The 17,483-nt window shown below is 39.2% G+C and overlaps 3 protein-coding genes across 3 annotated transcripts; 1 reads left to right on the plus strand and 2 right to left on the minus strand.

Annotated features, from left to right (window-relative positions):
* Positions 1-1,705: 1,705 nt before the first annotated feature.
* Positions 1,706-5,741, plus strand: LOC108210149 (probable pectate lyase 5). Its single transcript, XM_017381419.2, has 5 exons — positions 1,706-2,078; positions 2,434-3,130; positions 3,219-3,410; positions 3,650-3,849; positions 5,449-5,741. Exons 1-5 carry the CDS (start codon positions 1,876-1,878, stop codon positions 5,684-5,686), a joined length of 1,530 nt encoding a protein of 509 aa, XP_017236908.1. The 5' UTR covers positions 1,706-1,875; the 3' UTR covers positions 5,687-5,741.
* Positions 5,742-6,045: 304 nt separating this feature from the next.
* LOC108207970 (protein RNA-directed DNA methylation 3) lies at positions 6,046-12,429 on the minus strand. The gene is made up of 17 exons (XM_017378435.2): positions 12,203-12,429; positions 11,455-11,729; positions 11,190-11,345; positions 10,940-11,098; positions 10,697-10,780; positions 9,968-10,035; positions 9,543-9,887; positions 9,338-9,389; positions 9,114-9,269; positions 8,880-9,023; positions 8,669-8,771; positions 8,522-8,571; positions 8,307-8,409; positions 7,966-8,115; positions 7,856-7,889; positions 7,698-7,747; positions 6,046-7,601 (listed from the first exon to the last, which is right to left on the minus strand). The coding sequence occupies exons 1-17, from the start codon at positions 12,390-12,392 to the stop codon at positions 6,046-6,048; spliced, it is 3,675 nt and encodes a 1,224-aa protein (XP_017233924.1). The 5' UTR covers positions 12,393-12,429.
* Positions 12,430-13,254: 825 nt separating this feature from the next.
* LOC108208602 (protein NUCLEAR FUSION DEFECTIVE 4) lies at positions 13,255-15,171 on the minus strand. Its single transcript, XM_017379136.2, has one exon. It carries the CDS (start codon positions 15,097-15,099, stop codon positions 13,357-13,359), a length of 1,743 nt encoding a protein of 580 aa, XP_017234625.1. The 5' UTR covers positions 15,100-15,171; the 3' UTR covers positions 13,255-13,356.
* Positions 15,172-17,483: the final 2,312 nt, after the last annotated feature.

The following is a 17,483-nucleotide window of genomic DNA, read 5'->3' on the forward strand; positions in this document are numbered from 1 at the left end:
CTAAAAAATTTGGAATTCCTTAGATGAAGTGGTTTATTATGCTGGAGAAAATCTTGAAAACTTTCATTTATAGTTGTAGTGACAAGCTATGTGGATTTACATGACTGGCAACTTACAATCTTTACATTTATATATGACTGTGAAGAAAGTTATGACGGTATAGCTATGAAAACTGAAAACACAACACAAGACGGAGCAAAGATGAACATGAAGAATTTATTATGCTTAGCATCAGACTCTTCAAGTCGAATCCTATGATGTGATACCACAAGCATCAAGCCTATACCAATGAGTTATTTCAACGAAAATCTTGGAAGGCAGTGTTGTTCACAGTGATTTAAATTCTTTCAAGTGTACGCGGTTTTAAAATAATTTCTCCTTTTCTAGATCAAGCTTAAATTTCCATCGTCGACAAAAAAAACAGAAGTCACAGTTGAGTATTAGCTGAATAACTAAAACTACTTAATCTCATGAATCCATCTACATTGTCTAAGCGCAAGCCAGATATCACTCTTTTCATAAGACTCCTCATGAATTTCTCTGATCCATATTAAAGTGTGTAATACTCATTGTTTTGGTTAAATTTATGCTGGTACTTGTGTTTCGATGTTCGACATCAACTCCGTTTAATTACAGAACATTAAGCAGAGTCATTTAGTCCTTGTGTCATAAATTTTGATTTGAGCAAGAAAACCTCGTCGAAAGTTGGAAACCCCTTTACAAATTTGAAGCTTCTAGTAATTTTCAAACAAAAAACAGACCAAACCAAACCGCTCCTGGCCGATCCTCAAGTAGACATAAGTCAAAAAGTATGGTATAAAAGTCTTTCCAAGGGAGCTTGTGAGTTGTGAAGGTTTATTCGAATGTTTTAAAGTGAATCCTATCCAACTCCAGAATTTGTGATCCTAGTTTGTATTTTTTGAACTAGTTTTATATAAACTCTATTAAGTTTAATTTCTGACAATAAATTAATTTCAAGAAATGGGTCTAATGAAAAATGTCATGTTACGAACATGATTCCGCTTTCAAACTGTTTTCGTTTATCCGACATTTTAGAATATTTCTGATAATATTTTTTTTATAGATAAAAGTGTATGACATAAATAAAAATATAAAAAACTCGCAACTCTCTAAACATGAGAACATTCTCTAATCTAAAAATTTAGCTCATATAATAATACTAGATAAAAATGTATGACATAAATAAAAAATATAAGAAACTCGCAACTCTCTAAATTTTAAGACATTCCCCGATCTAAAAATTTAGCTCATATAATAATAATAACTATAGTAGACTCCAAATCAGTCAAACAATGATGATATTTTATTTTTAGGTCTAAAAAAATATTATTTTTAAAATATAATCATCAATAATAACATTTGAATCAAAATACACTACATGTATTTTTATATTATTAATATTTTATATTATTTTAATTATCCAATTTAACTTGATCGGTGGAAATCAAGTTTCAATGAGAACCAGTAATTTAAATATACAGGGGGATATTCATCTTTCCGCAAAAAGAAAAAAAGTACCCATTATCTCTCCTCAATTTTCCATTCCTTTTTCTCTTTTAAACACAATTTTTGACTTTAGAATATTTATCAACCAAGCTAAGTATTTTATATTTATCAACAGGGCAAAAATAATATTTATCTCAACATCAGAGTCTACATCACCACCCCATTTCTCTTTGTTTTCTTCTTCTTCATTATTCAAATTCTCTGATTATTTTTCTTTATTTCAAAGCGTAATTTCTGGGATTATTGGGTTACTGCTAACTTTATGTTTTTCTTCTTCTTGATCATCCAAAAGAGCTGTCACACTCACTGTTTTTTAAATAAATTCTGCACAGTGATCACAATTATTTCATGTCTGAGTTCTTTGGATCATTGTGTATATATAGTCCACTTATTTTTTCAAGTCATGCAACTTGTTTAAATATGATCCTTTTGATCTGCATTGTACTCTGTTTTGTTCTTTTAGTCTCTTGTTCTCTGAGTGGAGCTACTGTTAACTTCACTCTGTCTCATCAACATTCTAACCCTGAAGCTGTGGTGCAAGAAGTTCAAAGGTAACAAGAACACTACACTTAACTCCTCAATGTTGGTATTCGAGATTCTCTCGCTGTGATATTGTTAAGTAACTGGCTCATCTAATAACCTTAGGGTGTCAGAGAAAAGACTTTTTTGTCGGGATCATTATATTCTGACGGATATAATTGTATCTTGGTTCTAATTTATTGTGTTTTCGACTAAACTGATAAGTAACGGGTTCATCTAGCAACCTTTAGGTGTCAGAGAAAGGCTTTTTAACGGGATTATTATATTCTGACAGATATAACTATAACTGTATCTTGGTTCTAATTTACTCTGTTTTGGACTGACTGATAAGTACTTTTCATGTTTCTATGGTTCTTGTCCGGGCAGGAGAATACTAGCCTCAACTTCCAATGCAGAGTCACATGATCAGCAATCCTGCACTACCGGCAATCCGATTGATGACTGCTGGCAATGTGATCCAAATTGGGGGAACAACCGCCAGCGCCTTGCTGACTGCGCCATAGGCTTTGGGCAGGGTGCTAGTGGAGGCAAAGGGGGTCAGATTTACGCGGTCACTGACTCCTCTGACAATGATGTGGAGGACCCGAAACCAGGCACCCTAAGGTTTGGTGTGGTCCAGGCTGAGCCCCTTTGGATCATATTCGCGGCCAATATGCAAATCAAGCTCTCTCATGAGCTCATTGTCAGTAGCTTCAAGACGATTGATGGCCGGGGTGCTAATGTGTACATTACTGGAAAAGGCTGCATTACAATCCAGGATGTTAGCAATGTTATTATTCATAATATTCATGTTTACAATTGTGTTCCATCCGGGAGTGCTGACATCCGGTTAAATCCAGGCCAAGTTGAACATAAAGGCAAGTCGGATGGCGATGGGATAAGCATCTCGGGGTCTAGAAATGTTTGGGTGGATCATTGTGCTATTTCACACTGCACAGATGGTTTAGTTGATGTCACCGTTGGCTCCACAGCTGTAACGATTTCAAACAATTATTTCTCGCATCATGACAAAGTGATGTTGCTGGGACATAGCGATAAGTACACGCCTGATAAGGGTATGCAGGTAACTAAATGTCTAAATCCAACAGTTGAAGCTAATATTTGTTTAATTGTGTAAAAGAATTTTAAAATAATGTTATGGATGATTATAGGTAACAATTGCGTTTAATCATTTTGGAGTGCAATTGATACAACGGATGCCTCGGTGTAGACACGGATACTTCCATCTTGTGAACAATGATTACACTGAATGGCAGATGTACGCGATTGGTGGTAGTGCTGATCCAACCATTATTAGTCAGGGCAATCGTTACACTGCTCCAAATGACGCGTCCTCCAAGCAGGTACTTGTTTTGTTTTGATTTATCTTTCTAGGAGTATGTTAATTGCTTAAAATGGGAACTTCATTTTTATGTAAAGCTATAACTGCAATGTCATGTTTTACTCGTGTGTTTGTTATGTAAAAAGAACAACCCTCTTGTTGACAATTTTGTCCCACCCCATCATACGGTGGTGAGATGCATCTTTTTGTAGTAAAAGTAGCAACTGTAAATTCTCTGTGCTTGTCGTAATTTACTTGCAGGTGACTAAGAGGTTGGACACGGATGAGGGAGATTGGGCAGGATGGGACTGGAGATCGGATGGCGATGTAATGGTAAATGGAGCATACTTTGTCCCCTCGGGTCAAGGCGATCTATACACCAAGGATTCTGGTGCTGAGCCCAGGTCTGCTGCCATGATTGACCGCCTCACTTCCGCTGCTGGAGTCCTTGGTGGTCCAAGGTATACCACACAACACACAAAATTTTATCATATATACAAGCAAGCTGCCAGATTTCTCTATTATATAATGTCATTTAACTGCAATCTTATTGGTTTGTCCTTCATCTTGTAATTATTTGTTTGTACATGTTCTTGCCCCTTTCAAGCTGTTGATTAGGACAATGCAGAAACTTCTATGTCATTTGCAAATGTCTTGTAGTATAACAAAGTACCATGTGGGGAAATTTTGAATGTGTCAACTATACACTATAATGATTCCTCTCAAGAACCTTTTTGATTACTTTTGTTAAAAGCTTCATCGACAAGTTGGTAGCAGAATACCAAGCTTTCCCACTATAACATCTTGGATTAAGGATAAAGGCAAAAGATAATTGACAATCACACACAGTAAGATATAAGACCACTATACACAGGATGTAGAAGCGGTACCAATGCTTCGTACTACATCTCCCTCCTATTTTCTTTAACCATGTTAGAATGGGCCCGTATTCATTGGCTATCTCACAGTGTGCTCTGCCTGGGACAAGATTCGAACAAGACATACCACAGATATTTGAAGCTTTTGACCACTTCTATCCACAAGTTGTTAGGACTATACTTCCTTTTAGTTATCAGAAGTACAGACTGTCTGATTCCATATGAATTGAGAATTCTTGTTGAGCTCTGGTATGGATAACCATGCCAATATGCCATGTTCATGCTCAACATGCCTGGATATGGTTAGAGAAGTCGGTAACAAGCTTCATTCTAGTACAGATTCTCTGTATTAAAAATCTTGACTTGGACGCCTTAATTTGTCGTGCAGATTTCTGCCTCCATGTTTAACATCTTAGGTTCACATGCTTATTTGGTACATGATTACGCGTTGGTTATTTGATAGACTTTGTTCCCTGTAGCTTGTTTTATAATTCCGTAATTAGTCCTGGGGCCTGGACTAAGGATCACCATCAAATTTTTGGAAAAAGACCTGATATTTTTTTTGCAAGGATCGATAGGCTTGTATATCACTTGATCTTGCAAATAATCGTGTTGTATGTTACTCCACTGTTTATCTTAGCATCTTCCTTTATTTTTTCCCCATAACTATTGGTTGTTAAAGACTAGACATTTGACAATTACAGAAGCTTGCTCTCTGTCCTGCTTTTTGACCACATGAGATCTGGTATTATTGCACACTTCGCTTTCCAGAGTTCTCTCTTCCCAGCTAGGGCCCTCGGATAAGAGGTCTGGGCTGGTTTTAGATTTCAAAATATAAATTTAGGTTCACACAAGAACTAAAGCCATCTAGCAAGAGGGTGGGGTGTGTGTGTTGGGGAATATCATAATTTGGGAGGGAAATAGTGTGTCCAACACATCACAATTATAAATGAAACTCCATATTCAACATTGGTCCCCCGAGCCTGAGCTCTGATACCGTGTTAAATAACCAGTTCTCCTAAAACCCCTCTGGTATATATTTTGCTTGGACTCATTGGCTGTGTAAAATGTCATAGGATCGTAGCAAACAAATGGTATTCCTATCCCTAAGCCGGTCTAGTTTTTAGTACAAATCTGTGACGAACTTTCAATGCTGATGCGACAATATATCTACTATGACAGGGACAATGGTGACCATATATCACACGATGGTGGGACAAATTCCGATGAAAATGGGAGCGGTGGGGGCATGACATTTGGGAGTGGCGACGGCATGACTTTTGGGAGCGCTGGCATGGAGTTTGGGAGTGCTAATCCGCCACTATCTCCAAGTACAGCCATTTTTTTGTCTGTTATAGTTGTTGCAACACTGGAAATGATCACCAGAAATGGTGCTGTATTACCACTAGAACTGTTATAGCAATTAATCAGAAAATATTTAACATATTGGGCGGAAAGTCAATTTTGAAAGAACACATATATCTTCATTGAATATGTATCATATGTATCGGCTCCAACGATAAATCATCGACCCAGATTTAAATACTGAAATTGGTAATAATAGCATAATAATCTCAAATTAACTAAGAAACACAGTAACACTAGGATCTTAAGCTCATAAATTTAGTCTAAAATCAACATGAAAACAATTAGCATTGAAAGTTGCTTAATCTAGACAATGAAATTTCTAGTTAGTACACTGAAAGAAACTTTTTCAGGTCAAGTTTTCAATGTCTGGATGGAAAGGGCAAAGAACAATAACAAGTTTTCTTAGTTCACTCACTGTTTCCACTTCTTGTATCCCCAGCTTTCGGTATGATCTCCCATCATTTCTGCACCTCTCTTCCTGCCAACGGCTTCTGCATTGCCCTGCATGCCAGCATTTGAGGCACCTGAGAATCGAGATCTCGTTTGATTTCCAGTCTGGCCTGCAGCACTTTGCCAGCCAATAGCTCCGGCTTGACTACCATTACTATCAAATGGACTTCCCATTTGCTTTCCGTAATTTGCCAAATACTTTTTGTTATCCTGTCCATTCCAACCTGAGGATTGGCCCCGATCACATGATATTCCCCTTCCAGACGGTCCTCTCCCACCTCTGCTACCCCCTGTTCCTGTTCTTCCACCTAGGCTATAAGACTGGCCACCTTGCCCATTCCCTCGTCCCATGTTAAACTGTTCTTTGCCACCTCTTCCCATCACAAAATGTTCTTTTCCACCTTGCTGACTTCCTCGTCCCATGCCAAACTGATTATTACTGCCTCGTCCCATGTCAAACTGATTATTACTGCCCCGTCCCATGTTACCACCTCGTCCGTTTCCTCTCCCTATGTTAAAGTGATCCATACTATCTTGTCCATTTCCTTGTACCATGTTAACCTGTCCATCACCTCGTTCCCTGTTATGCTGTCCATTTCCCCATACAGTGTTGAACTGATTTACCCTACTTCTTCCCATGTTAAACTGTTCTTTACCACCTCTTCCCATCACAAAATGTTCTTTTCCACCTTGCTGACTTTCCCATCCCATGTTAAACTGATCTCTACGGCCTTGTCCCATGTCAAACTGATTATTACTACCTCGTCCCATGTTACCTCCTCGTCCATTTCCTCTCCCTATATTTAACTGATCCATACTATCTCGTCCATTTCCTTTTCCCATGTTGAACTGTCCATCTCCTCGCCCCATTTTAAACTGTCCATCTACTCTTTCCGTGTTATGCTGTCCATTTCCCTTCACAGTGTTGAACTGATTAACACTACCCATTCCCATGTGGAACTGTTCTTTATCACCTCGGCCACTTCCTCTTCCCCTGCCAATTAAAGCTTTACCAGCACGGCCAGCTCCTCTTCCCCTGCCCGACTCCCCTCGTCCACCTCCTCTTCCCCTTCCAAACTCCCCTTGTCCACCTCCACTTCCCCCTCCAAACTCACCTCCTCTTCCCCCTCTTCCCCCTCTCCCCCTTCCAGGCTCACTTCTTCCACCTCCTCGTCCCCTTCCGGGCTCACCTCTTCCACCTCCTCGTCCCCTTCCAGGCTCACCTCTTCCACGTCCTCGTCCCCTTCCAGGCACTCCTCTTCCGCCACCTCGTCCTCTTCCAAACTCACCTCGTCCACCTCCTCTTCCACTTCTTCCACCTGTACTCTCTCCTACATTCCTGACTGATGTCTCAGTTTGTTTACTGCACAACACTTTCTTTCTTTGTTTATTTTGTGGCCCATCAACTTGTTTTGTAAGAGTCTTTGTTTTGTTCCATTCTTTCGACCACTCCTGGCTGCCAAAACTTGTAGCAGCATTTTTACCAGCATCACTTTTTCTCTGAATTTTTTCCTTACCTGCAAGAGCATCAGCAGAACAATGTAGCAATATATTTTACATATCCCGTATCAATCTAGGGGATCTTTTAGTCAGCAATAATGTAATTTCCCTACCTCTAGAGATTTTGCGAATTCTTGCCTGCACAGATGGTTTTGCAGGACTTCTATAGACGACAATAAACAGCACAATAAAATGAAAGTTAGATCATGTCAAGGATTTACATTTAAGGGATTATACAAAACAGTCCTCAGAGTTTGATAAGATATGGTACCTTTCCTGAACTCCGAGAAGATGCTCAGGTTTAACTAACACAATTAAAATTATTTAATGTTAGATCTTAACCATCACAAAACAAGAAGCACAAGAGAGGCATCAATGAACCTGCATGGGCATTTGGCTGAGAATCCAGCTTCACCATGATCTTAGAATGTGAAAGCTCCTGGATTTGACAGCAGTAGCCCTTAAGAGGCCCCATCCGAATTTTCAATGACTGACCAACAGTAAATATTACATCTTTTCCTCCCAGATTATCTGAACACGCATAGGACTTCGATTAATTTGCTCAATATATATTTACTATCTTCTCTTCATCCAAGAAACAGTGAGAAAGAAAATAAAAATTGAAGTTGCATTACTGTTTGGTATAGTAAAGATATTGATTATTTAGTGCAGATACTGAGACTTGATGGAAGCAAGAACAAACTGTACACAGAGAAACATACATTTGCGGTTGTCAGTGTTCTCTTTCGTTGCCTGTTTAGTTGATAGAGGAGATTTAGAGGATGAAAGGAGATCATCAGTACCCAAGCCTTCTACTTCATAACCCTATACAGAAGAAAACTTAATATTTAATGATATAATTGGGACATATTACTTTGTTAATGCTCAACTTAAGGATGGTCTCATAACAGAATTCAAACATTATAGGCACACAAACCTTGCCTTTTCCAGGAACACCAGATATTTTGGTGATTTCAAGATTTTGGGCTTCACAACAGAAATAAATTAACATTTTTCTGGTTAGTTTGATCATATACAAAGATGATAACATTCTATCAGAGCAAGATACAACTTCTGAACTTACAATCCCAGTTGTTAATGTTTTCTTTCGTAGATTTTGCAGGTAATAAATAGGATTTGGAAGATGAGGAGACATCATTAGCTCCCGAAGAGAGAAGTTCCCCACCCTGCATAGATATTAATACAAGAACTTCCATAAAATTATGGCGAAAAATTATTTGTTGACTGGTCAAAGAAAATAGTAATTAGTACAAAGTACATCCAAATATTAACACCTTGTCTTTGCTAGAAACTCCAGAAACTTTAATCTTCACACAATCTTGGGATTTACAGCAGAAATAACCACCATTTTCCAGGACAGTTTTATCATATACAAAGATGATTCCTCTATAAATGTGCTTAACGATCCCTACCCTACCCTGCAAAGCATGGGTCAAGATTTATATCTCAAAATTTCACACCATGACAAAATTAGGAGTTATGATAGTTTAACAAAAATACTATCAAACCTGTAATGGACCTTCGACAACATGTACCCTGCTGTTTGTGTATATGATATTATGCTGGCGATCCGAGGCAGTGAACTTCCTTTCACAGCTTAACTTCTTAATTTCAGACAACTTAAGATCGACCACTGACTGCCCTTGTGGACTCTCAGTCAATACCTAAGATAAATTTATGGATGAGTTGCCAAGTAAATGTGATAAAAGTTTGAGAAATGTTGGACATATACCTTACAGATATCATCACTCTCTATGCTGATTACTAAACCATATTCTTTCTCTCTGCAATGTTAAGAATACACAATCATGTACTATTGAATAAAGACTTTTAAAAAATGTTCCAGATCAATAAAGCTATTTATCGTCATGAGAACTAAAAATTAATGCATCAGAGTGATAATTTGGAAGCAGACAAACATTATGCATAATGGCTACCTGAAAAGTACTAGATCCTGAACTTTGGAAACTTTGGAAAGATCTTCCATACTAATACTTGATGAATCCTCTCCCTCCATATTGAAACTATCACTCTTTGTCATAAGTCTTTTCTTCTGTTCGCCAAAAAGTTCAGAAAGCCACTCTTTATCACCGGGATCTTCATTCGTACAATTTTCAAATTTCAGGAGATCATCTTCTGAAGGCTGTACGACACAGCAGCTTAAGGAGTCCAAAGAAACTTTTTTATATAAATAACCGTCTTTCAGCATCATGCCATCAAGTATTTCATATACTTCATCAGTATCACGGTCCCTTCTATTTTTAATTAGTGGTCGGATTTCCCTGTAATTGTGCAATACAAATAATTATGTGAGAATTCTGATGCAGGGAATATATTTTAAATGTTAGGAGGATGTTATTACTCGAGTTCACTTGAACTAATCAATTTTTGTGCCGGGACAGCATTTTTCATAGCAGCAACTCCACCAAGCTGCAAGTGAAAGTATACACATTACAACAGAAAGTATATGCATGATTGATATCTATAATAGACTACAGAGGAAATAAAATACTGTGAAAAAAAAATAGAATGCCTTTCATTTCCCACAATGAAAATTAAAGGGATAATGTTTATGAGAAACTTAATTTGTCTTAACAGTGAAAAAAAAAACATGCCGCAAGAAGGAGAAATCCCAACATCAGAAGAGATCTTGAATGATGAACACTATGCTTTTCTTCTTCTTCTTAGTAAATGAACACAATAAAAAAAAAAAAAAAATTTGGTTTACTGAATGTGCTAAATCCGAAGATCTACTTAAGACCTGACGTCTAAGTAGTCTTCATATCAAAGGAATACGCCTACAAAAAAACCTGATACTAACGATTTTAATATAACCAATTATGGTGAACTTATATTTTATTGCGCACTCAGGAAATTCCAAATATGTTCCATGTTCAATTAGACAGACTTAAAATTTTGAACAGAACACAAGTTTCCAAAGTTTCATAATTAAGATGTGCATTATATTAGCATAGAGAGTGTTTGCTCAATTAGACTTGACGTAGTAGTGACTGATAGACTATAGATAAATAAAAGAATGGTATGATGACTGCAGTTATACAGCAACTTTAGTTGAGACAAGATCTCATACAAATTTTTGTGTAACAAATTGAAGATCTATCCGCGGAATCAGTTTCAGCATAGCCTTTCTCCGTGAGCCATTCACTGCCGTGACCTAAAACATATATAGCCACAAAACAACGTAACACCAGTTATACACCATCAAAAAATGGCATGTATTTGCATAACAATAACACTTTTATATGGATAGATAAGTAAGAAACAAGTACCTAGAAGGAAACTTGAATATATATATTGAACCAGAAAAAAATACCTGAGCCAGGTCTCCTTTGTATTTCCCTTTCTTCAAACGCACCCATGTGCCTGTAGAAATATTACTCGAGCTTCTATGAACATTAAATAAACAAGAAAGTTCTTTTTCTGAAACAGGAACCATTCCTCGCGGATACATACTACATATCCCAGTACATGCCTATAAATTAAAAGGAGGTATATTTAGTTTATAGGAGCAATTATAAAAGATATAGAAATTAGAAGTAGCTCCAACAGTCCATGGAAAGTACCTCATAGACATCACATTGCTTGTAAGCTTCAATGTATAGGAAACCTTTTACACGCTCAACTGCAAATGCAGAAACAATTTGTAGCATTTTTCCGAGATTCTGAAACTCAACGAACTTATGCATTAGGCAGACAGCCGAATGCTTCTCACGGCCAACCTACAATGCAGAAATATGATCAAGAAACAATAAAAGGTACCAAAGACGTGTGAAGTGATAGTTTTAATTTCAATTTAACGAGTTTAGCACTGGAGATGAGCTACAATACCTTGCATTTCACTTTCCAGATTGTAGGAGTCTTAGATGCACTCTTATATTCCAAAGAAGGTATTTCTGTGTTCTGATGAATCAATTCTTCAGCTTCATCTTCCGCATATGTAACAAGACTAGACCCAGGCTTGTAACGCGCTAGAACCAGTCTTTCAAGTTCTTCCACATTCATATCTTCCACATTTTGTGCAAATGGAAAATCAATAGCTGTTTCGGTTTCTTGCTTTACTATAGCAGTACTTGGAATTTCATCTTCCTGATAATCTGTTCCAACTGAAATATAACAAATCATTTAAGACAGCTAAAAAAAATATCATAACTTCCTTTTTCTGGTTTTTTTTATAAAAAAAATAGATATCGATGCATGCAACCTCTGTTCTTCAATGAACTGCATGAATCAATCATAACAAATACATTTATATCTCAGAAAGACCGATAGCAGCAAGATCTTTAAGTCATTCTGCATATAAAATTAAATTCACATGTAGACAGGCCTCAAAACAAATTATAAATCTAACCAATCTATAGTAAACTTCGAGAAAAAAAAATTCTAGAACTACTCTGTTAAGCATTTATCACAATTCCATTTCCAATTTTTCATCCCCAATTTTAAAAAAAACATATGATCAAAGACTTTTAAAAAAGGTGAACATACAGAATCCATAGACAGTATCAATGCAAAACATAAGAAACTTAATGTCGAAAAATCGACATACTACACATGACTTGATCTGTTACATGCATACCATTCTGATCATCAATGAAGCTATCACCACTGCTGGAATCATTTTCTCCATCAGCCACACTTGCTGCAATGTCCAGGAACCTGAGAACCCCATCAGAATTCTTTCTTTCTCGAAAACCGGAGCTGGCACTGCTGTGATTAAGCTTCCCCTTGCCTTTCTCAGTCACAATTTCTTTCCCTTTGGACTCCATTCTTGTGTTCAGAGCTCAGACCTGACTGCAGTAGCTTTATAAAATAGCTCTGAAACAAGCAAGCATAGCATGGGAAATATAACACAAGTGAAAGAATTATTGGTGACAATTTTTACTGTTTTGCAACCAAGGCCTTGCTCTTTAGTTTATTGTAAAATGGTCCTTCTGCGATTTTTAGTATATCAAAATCTGTGTTAGCACACTAACACATGCCTTTTGTGACTCTATATGGAACCTGTGGATTTGGGAAATGCTCACATTTTGAAAAATTAAAGGAAACAAAAAGTTCATGGTTGTTTGAGTATACATCAGAAAAAGAAAACAACTTTAATGTTTTAGAATATTGCACCCACACAAATGTTAACACTGATTTTGACTGTTTTTTTTAAAAACTTTGTTCAAGGTGGTTAAAAAATAATCTTTTTCATTAAAATTTTATTTTCTGAATTAAAATTTAAAATTTATATTTTTATTTAAAAAAAAAAATTCAAGAAATAATTAACCGAAATACCTTCTTTATATATCTTAAATTATGTGCAAAAACTCAAACAACTGACAATAGAGGGAGTAAAAGTTGTTTCATGAACATCCGTGTACAACTATCGCTCATCTCGAGAAATATCGGTTTGACTCTCGATACTCATTTGTAAAACATATAAATCTAAATTATGAAAAAGTAATAATGATAGAGGGAGTAATATAATAATTTCGGCAAGCATGTTGCACCATAAATTTTTAGGCTTTTTCTAACAGAAGAACCACTATACTCTTTTATAGTTTTATTATGGCAGAGAGAGCTACTAAACTAGCCCACTAAGACTAAACTTGGCTTTAAACTTCAATGACTAAATGGATCCTCTAATATTCTTCTCGACATTAAATTGTCAATACAATACAGAACAAAACAAAACAAAAGACAGCAAGGAACATACTCCTGGTATCAACACTAACAAAACAACTAGTCCTACTGTTTCCCAGTTTCTGCAGGGAGTTTTGCCATTTCTAATCTTTCATTTGCTTCAAACTCAGCCTTATACTTATCGTATATATCGGACTTATAATAATTCTGAGTTCTCCTTACCAGAACAAATGTTGCAACAGCCCCAAAAGCATTGACAGCAGCAAGTACCAAGAACGATAAACGATAGCATTCCTTTCCGGTACAAGTTAGATCATTCACCATTGCTCGTGTCATCCCCTTTAGCGCGAGCTGCCTTGTCGCTTCATTGTCATAAAGCCTTCCGACAAGCTGTACATTAAGTATATATGATCCAAGTGGGCTTGCTAATTGTCCACAATTGAACAAAACTGCATAGTGCTTTAATCCGAAAAGCTCAGAGATTATGATGAAAAGGAGGGTCAACTGAGCTCCAAAAGATGCACCGATTAGCAACGATGCCACATAGACCGAGCCAGGGAAAGGCAGAGCAATCATAAGATCCCCTGCAGCAGCAGTTACAAGGAAAAATGTCATGACTAATGTCCGCGGGATCTTCCATTTTGTGAGCAGCTTCTCAGAGACGAATCCAGAGAAAATTCTCCCGAAATAGTTCCAGATACTAGCCAACGACACAAATGTACTAATTGTCAGAGGCGGATAGTTTAACGATTCACCAATCTGACCTAGATTATCCAATGTTGTCAGACTGCTACCTAGTCCACAAAACGTCGCGATAAAAAGCAAAATCATGTCAAAGCTTAGTAAAGCTTGCGAAATTGAATAGTCCTCTCCTCTTTTCGGCTTGTTACAGACACTTTCCCACCACGTAACCTTCAATTTCTCCGAATCTCCTTCAGAACACTCCAGAATTGCTGATTTCGACACAGGCAAGGGCGGTTCTTCCACAATCACCTTCGTCCCATCGTGACTATTAATCTGTTCTTGCCTCAACTTCCACGTCAAAAATTCTTCCCTCATTGCTATAAACAACGGAAAAAACAACAAAACACACACCACAGCCGAACTTCCTAAATACGCCGCGTGCGAGAAACTCACCTTCTTTTCGGCAATATTCAATCCCATAAGCAAAAAAGCCAGAGCCAGAGACACATATAGGTACTGAAAAAACACATTCCCCTCACGAGGATGCCTCGAGATTTTCATCGGCTTGATACTAAAAATAAACAAAATTGATATCAAAGCCGGGAGCCAAGCGATCAGCAGAATCAAAGACTTAGCATCATCCCCATAAATCGCCAAATAAAATTGCGTAAAAATCGCGCCGCTAAGCCCTACATAGCCTTTCATTAACCCTAACATATGCCCCCGGCTCGCGGGAAAATTCTTGACACACGTGACAAGCGAGCCCGTATTTGCGAAATTCTGCGAATTGGCTCCAATGCAGATGTAAACACACATTTGCCAGACACTAGGTTTCGCTATCCTCTTCGTGACAGCCAACCAGATCATGAAATAGCCCGCGAAATTCATCAAGGAGCCTACGAGCAGGACGATCCATGTCGGAGCAAACTCATCGAGGACCCCGGAGAGGACTCCAATATTAGCTCCAAGATCTTTTGAGAAACCGATCAGGTTTAGCGTGGTCTGATCGTAACCGAGAGTGGACTTGATCTCTTTCGAGTAGACTCCGAAGAGATAGGTTAAACCTGCGGCCGCCATGATCAGGATTGACGCGAACATCATGAACCAGCGGCCTCGGAGAACCTGCATTACGAAGCTGCATGGTGCGCAGCTTGATGAGCTCATGGTGTTCAACTAAGTGGATCAATGAAGATTGCAGTTATTATATAGAGTTATAAGTGTTGTGATTCTAGTATGCTTAGTGTTTGTGTTGGATAAAATCAGTTGTTCACGCCTAATCCGTATAGGATCAGGTGGTTATAGAAGCCATATTACGCGGGATTGAGTATTTGATCCTTCTTTTATAATAATCCGATGTTTATTGAGATATCTTCAAGTTGTTTTGTGGTTGATCTTATATTAAATGTGACTTTATATTTTAGCTAAATTAGTTATCTTTTTCTTTAACAGCAGGTCGACGATAAGTTATAGAAAATGACGAGATGTCCCTTTTTCACTACAAGGGCCTATTCACGGTCGATCGATAAATATATGGAGAGATCATAACTTTAATTTTGGTTTGTGTACAAATATTTGTTAAAATATTTTTTTGTAAAATTTAATAAATTTATGATATTGTGAATTGATTCATTTGTTAGATTGGTTTGTGTTATGACCGTTTTTGGGTCTTGACTAAGGGGATAGGGCGCGCCCTCCACGGAGCAGTCCCGTGGGGCGCGGCCCTTTGTTTAAGAAACATGTGTGACTTGTCTGAAGAATATAGAAGGGTAACAAGGGAGGGCGCGCCCTCCATGGGTCATCCCGTGGGGCGCGAACAGGTGTACCATGTTAGAAGTATGAAGAGAGGCAAGTGATGAAGATGAAGGGCGCGCCCTTACATGGTCGCGCCCACAGGTGATGAATATGTGTGAGGTTGAGTGAGTCTCGACGACGACCCTTCCGAGGGATACGAAGACCTACCCTTCCGAGGGATATGAAGACTAGTGCCAGAGCTCATCTGGTAGTTATCAGGCTTATCTGGTAGTTCCCGGGTTACGTCCGGGCATGATCTATAATCCCCAGTCCTGCTATCTGCCGGGTTGTCCTCGTGCGGGGGCCTGGGGTGATCATGGTTGTAGAAGGCCCTCAGGGGTAACACGAAGGCCGATCATATGTCCGGGTCCTGTATTCTGGTGAGTTAGTCCTCATTGGGGGACTGGGACGATCGTGTAACTTGGCTCCTCATTGGTCTTACCTCTTAGTGAGAACCTTCGCTAAGGGGGTAAGGACGCGTCACTACACCTCAAGGAAGTGGTCACGGCTCTATCCAATGTCTCCTCCATGCTACGAAAGAGTAGCGGTTAGTGTCATCTCTCGTAGTGGAGATGATGCCGTATCCGTGATGTACTTGGACTAGGAGTCTAAGGTAGTCGCCTCAAGGCATACTTCTAACTGGAGTAGAACTCTAAGTGATAAGTCACTGACCCATGGTTGGTCTTATCCCCAAGAGGCCTAGTCCTGATCAAACTAGGACTCCTGGTTCTATAGAACTACGTACGGCTTGATCCCCTATATAAAGGGGTACGTAGGCACATCAAGGGGATATATCGAGAGTTGTGAGAACGAGAGCAGAAATATATTCCCTTGATCTCAGCCACCCTCAAACATCTAAAACCACCGTCCACAGCAGATCTCCGCCATATAATCACCGTAAAAACACCTAAGTCCGTCAACGAACCTCACGTTTGTTGATTCACCAAATTCCTCTATCAACAAATTGGCGCTAGAAGGAGGGGAACCAGGTGAAATCTCAAAGAGGAAGAGATGGCCAACCACGACGATGATTTGTATGAAGGAGAGTACTACGTTGAAGACGAACCAGTAGAACCGTACTCACCGGTGCACATTGAAGACCCCCGCACCTTGCCTAACAACCCACCTCCGGTTGTGGTCAGTAACACGGAGCTTCTTAGTGCCCTTCACCGAATGGAACAAAATCAAGCAAGATACAACACAAGGTTGAATACCCTGGAGTCCGTCCTGGAAGAACTCGCACCCCGACGTCCTCACCAGTCTAGGAGCCACGATAGGAGGGGACGCAGACGCTTCAGACGCCCCACACCTCGAATGTTGGAGTATGGAGATGCAACTCCCGGCGCTAATCATCCCCAAGGAACAACCGTCAACCACGGGGCTCATGGTACCCAGGGCGCGCCCTTGACCGTCTCCATACCACCAACTCAGCCAGGAGGGTCCGGGCAAGGAAGAGGAAATCAGAACGCCAACGCCCGACCCTTGGCCGAAAGACTTGGGATCACACCAGATAGCTTAGCCCTGATTGTGCATTTGGCGGGGGAGGAACAGCGAGAACGCCAGGGGACCCAAGGCGCGCCCTCAGAGCAAAGGCGCGACATTGGCGTTGGCAGAACTTACCGGGGAGTAAGAGGTAGAGGCAGAGACCACACATCGGTCGGAGGAAGAGGTCGCGGACCACCCATAATTGAATACCTCCCTTCGCAAAGCGAGTCTAGCCAGCACACGCCAAACCAGTTAGGTCGAAGGAGGTCGCG

The sequence above is a fragment of the Daucus carota genome, chromosome 2, assembly GCF_001625215.2.
Source record: "Daucus carota subsp. sativus chromosome 2, DH1 v3.0, whole genome shotgun sequence".
In the NCBI taxonomy this organism is placed as follows: Eukaryota; Viridiplantae; Streptophyta; class Magnoliopsida; order Apiales; family Apiaceae; genus Daucus; species Daucus carota.

Excerpts from the sequence above, each read along its gene's own strand:
- LOC108210149 (XM_017381419.2), top strand. The coding sequence starts at position 1,876 with ATGTCTGAGTTCTTTGGATCATTGTGTATATATAGTCCACTTATTTTT. Across the intron at positions 3,131-3,218 it reads CGCCTGATAAGGGTATGCAG|GTAACAATTGCGTTTAATCA; the intron begins GTAACTAAATGT and ends GGATGATTATAG. Across the intron at positions 3,411-3,649 it reads ATGACGCGTCCTCCAAGCAG|GTGACTAAGAGGTTGGACAC; the intron begins GTACTTGTTTTG and ends ATTTACTTGCAG.
- LOC108208602 (XM_017379136.2), bottom strand. The coding sequence starts at position 15,099 with ATGAGCTCATCAAGCTGCGCACCATGCAGCTTCGTAATGCAGGTTCTC.
- LOC108207970 (XM_017378435.2), bottom strand. The coding sequence starts at position 12,392 with ATGGAGTCCAAAGGGAAAGAAATTGTGACTGAGAAAGGCAAGGGGAAG. Across the intron at positions 10,781-10,939 it reads ACAAAGGAGACCTGGCTCAG|GTCACGGCAGTGAATGGCTC; the intron begins GTATTTTTTTCT and ends TATATGTTTTAG. Across the intron at positions 9,888-9,967 it reads ATTAGTTCAAGTGAACTCGA|GGAAATCCGACCACTAATTA; the intron begins GTAATAACATCC and ends GCACAATTACAG.